The following is a 2,327-nucleotide window of genomic DNA, read 5'->3' as shown; positions in this document are numbered from 1 at the left end:
ACTGAAATTGGGGATAGTGTGTAGGTAATATCGGCAAATAAATAATATCGGTAATATCGGGGGGCACGGTTGGTCCAGTGGTAACGTGCTTGCTTGCCATGCAGAAGGTCCCGGGTTCGAATCCCACCATCGACAAAAATTTGTACTCGTTTTTCGATTGCAAATATTTCAACGGGTTACTTTCTGGTGTTCTCGTGTTGACCCAGCACCTAAATGGGAAGTATTATATCTCTTATCGCCCGTCTGATATCTGATGAAAAGCATACTACGGGATGAGTATGCTACGACACAGACCACAGGAGTCTAATGTAGCAGTTGTTTCCTACGAAATAAAACGGCGGTGAAACAAAAACAAACTCATCTTTTTTTCTTCATTTTTTAAGCCTTACCCGGGTGATAAGCTGGGTTTCAACAGTCGTATCGTATCACTCATCGTACTGTAGGCCTGGGACGTGGCAAAGTCCTTGCCCACAAAGGACACATCACACAGTGGTATCAGATCTAGAAGCTGGGTACGGTTGGCTTTCTCCAATTCCACGGAGAGTCTGACGCGAGGCTGATTCTCACTTCGTTCTTCTTCGTTATAGTGAACCACGCGACGCATCATGGCGGAAATGGCCGAAGTGTTTCGTCTGCCCTGGGATAGAAATAATAGAATTAAAAAAAGAATGTCCTAAAAAAGAATAGAACAGAGTAAAATAAAATGGAATACCTAGGTATAAACTTTTTTTAAGAGGTTTGATAGAGGGAACTGTAAATGCTAAGGTCTTATCGTTCCGAAATCGAAGAGAGAAGGAAGACGGGATAGGAGAAAGCCAACAGTTCCGAGAAGGAACATTATCCGTTCAGGATAAAATCCGCCCCTGGCGAGAATCCAACCCACGGCCTAGCGTTTACAAGGCAGACGCACTACCCTCTAAGGCCTTAAGCTAACTAGGCTGGTACTCTGTTGGGAACTGTTGTGGACAAGGTGTTATTCTAGCTGGATACCGACTTTTCTATTTTTTTTTTTTTTACTACAAAGTAATTTCTTACTTCAAAATGGATCCAACAGTATTTGCTAAGGTCCAACTTGTGAAAATCCTTGGCGGTTAGTTCTGGTAGGTTTCTATTGCTGTGGATGATGGTTCGAGACCCGTTCTCCTTGTTGATAATCACAGATGACAGGGGGAAGTCACAGCCTTCGTGGACAATGCAGTTATCACAGCTGATGTTCAGATCTCGAAAGTCACACTCAACGTAATCTGCAAACACGCCTTTGCTGACAGTGCCGAAGAACTCGCAGGGTGCTCCTAGTTGTGACAATACAGTGCAGTTGTTGGAGGCATTACCACCTCTCTGCCATCTCTGCTCTAGACATCTGAAAGCAGGCAAACGACACAAATGATTACATTCATAGCGGTACCGGGGGGCAAGTCCGGTACTGTAGAATTCAGCGATTTCCAACTAGCGGCCCGCGGGCCAAATGTGGTCCACCAGACCATTTTTGTGGCCCGCGAAGTTTTTTGGGATCCGTTATTATTTCCATGGCTACTCAATACTAGTTGTCCTTTAGAGACTGAGTTGGTCCCTTAAACAACAAGTCATGAAAGTAGAACAGTTTGCACCAGAAAAATGTCTGACTCTGCTAGCAATTGAAGGCAATCCAGGTGCAACTTTTATCAGTCACCCAAGTATGTATACAATTTATAAGTGGGTACCGGAAATAGGAACCTCTTACCTTTGATCTGAATCTTCCTTAGGGAAACTCTCACATATTTGGATAAGATCTACACACACCAGTCCCACACACAAGATTTTCTTCGGTTCCTCGAGAACATTGTCTGACTCCATTTTGAATCAGCTGCGGCAGTACTCTGGGTTTAACTGAAAAGTCAAGGGAGAATTATATTTATAAGAATTATAAGAACTAGATTTATACATACGAATGTGCTGGGTTCAAATCCCGGCCAGGGCGGACATTTTCTAACCATACTTTTCCGTTTTTGGACAGGCATTTTTTTTAAGCCAATTTTACTGGAACGATTGACCTGAAACTGGTACTAATGTACTTTAGTGGAAATAACAATACGTAGGTAGGATATTGATGAATCAGCTGCGGCAGTACTCTGGGTTTGACTGAAAAGTCGAGGGAGAATTATATTTATAAGAATTATAAGAACTAGATTTATACATACGAGGGTGCTGGGTTCAAATCCCGGCCAGGGCTGAAATTTTTTAACCATACTTTTCCGTTTTTGGACAGGCATTTTTTTAAGCCAATTTTACTGGAACGATTGACCTGAAACTGGTACTAATGTACTTTAGTGGAAATAACAATACGTAAG

General features: G+C 42.5%; 1 protein-coding gene across 1 annotated transcript; it reads right to left on the bottom strand.

Moving 5' to 3' along the window:
* Positions 1-205: 205 nt before the first annotated feature.
* Positions 206-1,866, bottom strand: LOC103523340 (ketohexokinase-like). Its single transcript, XM_026832942.1, has 3 exons — positions 1,721-1,866; positions 1,036-1,360; positions 206-637 (listed from the first exon to the last, which is right to left on the bottom strand). The coding sequence occupies exons 1-3, from the start codon at positions 1,831-1,833 to the stop codon at positions 386-388; spliced, it is 690 nt and encodes a 229-aa protein (XP_026688743.1). The 5' UTR covers positions 1,834-1,866; the 3' UTR covers positions 206-385.
* Between the last annotated feature and the right edge of the window lie 461 nt (positions 1,867-2,327).

The sequence above is a fragment of the Diaphorina citri genome, unplaced genomic scaffold (genome assembly GCF_000475195.1).
Source record: "Diaphorina citri unplaced genomic scaffold, Diaci psyllid genome assembly version 1.1 scaffold19757, whole genome shotgun sequence".
Classification (NCBI taxonomy): Eukaryota; Metazoa; Arthropoda; class Insecta; order Hemiptera; family Psyllidae; genus Diaphorina; species Diaphorina citri.
Note: the sequence above shows the minus strand (reverse complement) of the source record. Positions and strands in the feature narration are given on the sequence as shown.

Bases quoted from the DNA above. Each gene is read 5' to 3' on its own strand.
- LOC103523340 (XM_026832942.1), bottom strand. From the start codon at position 1,833: ATGGAGTCAGACAATGTTCTCGAGGAACCGAAGAAAATCTTGTGTGTG. The intron at 1,361-1,720 runs GTAAGAGGTTCC...GCCTGCTTTCAG, and splicing joins AAGGAAGATTCAGATCAAAG to ATGTCTAGAGCAGAGATGGC. The intron at 638-1,035 runs GTAAGAAATTAC...TTTCTATCCCAG, and splicing joins ACTGTTGGATCCATTTTGAA to GGCAGACGAAACACTTCGGC.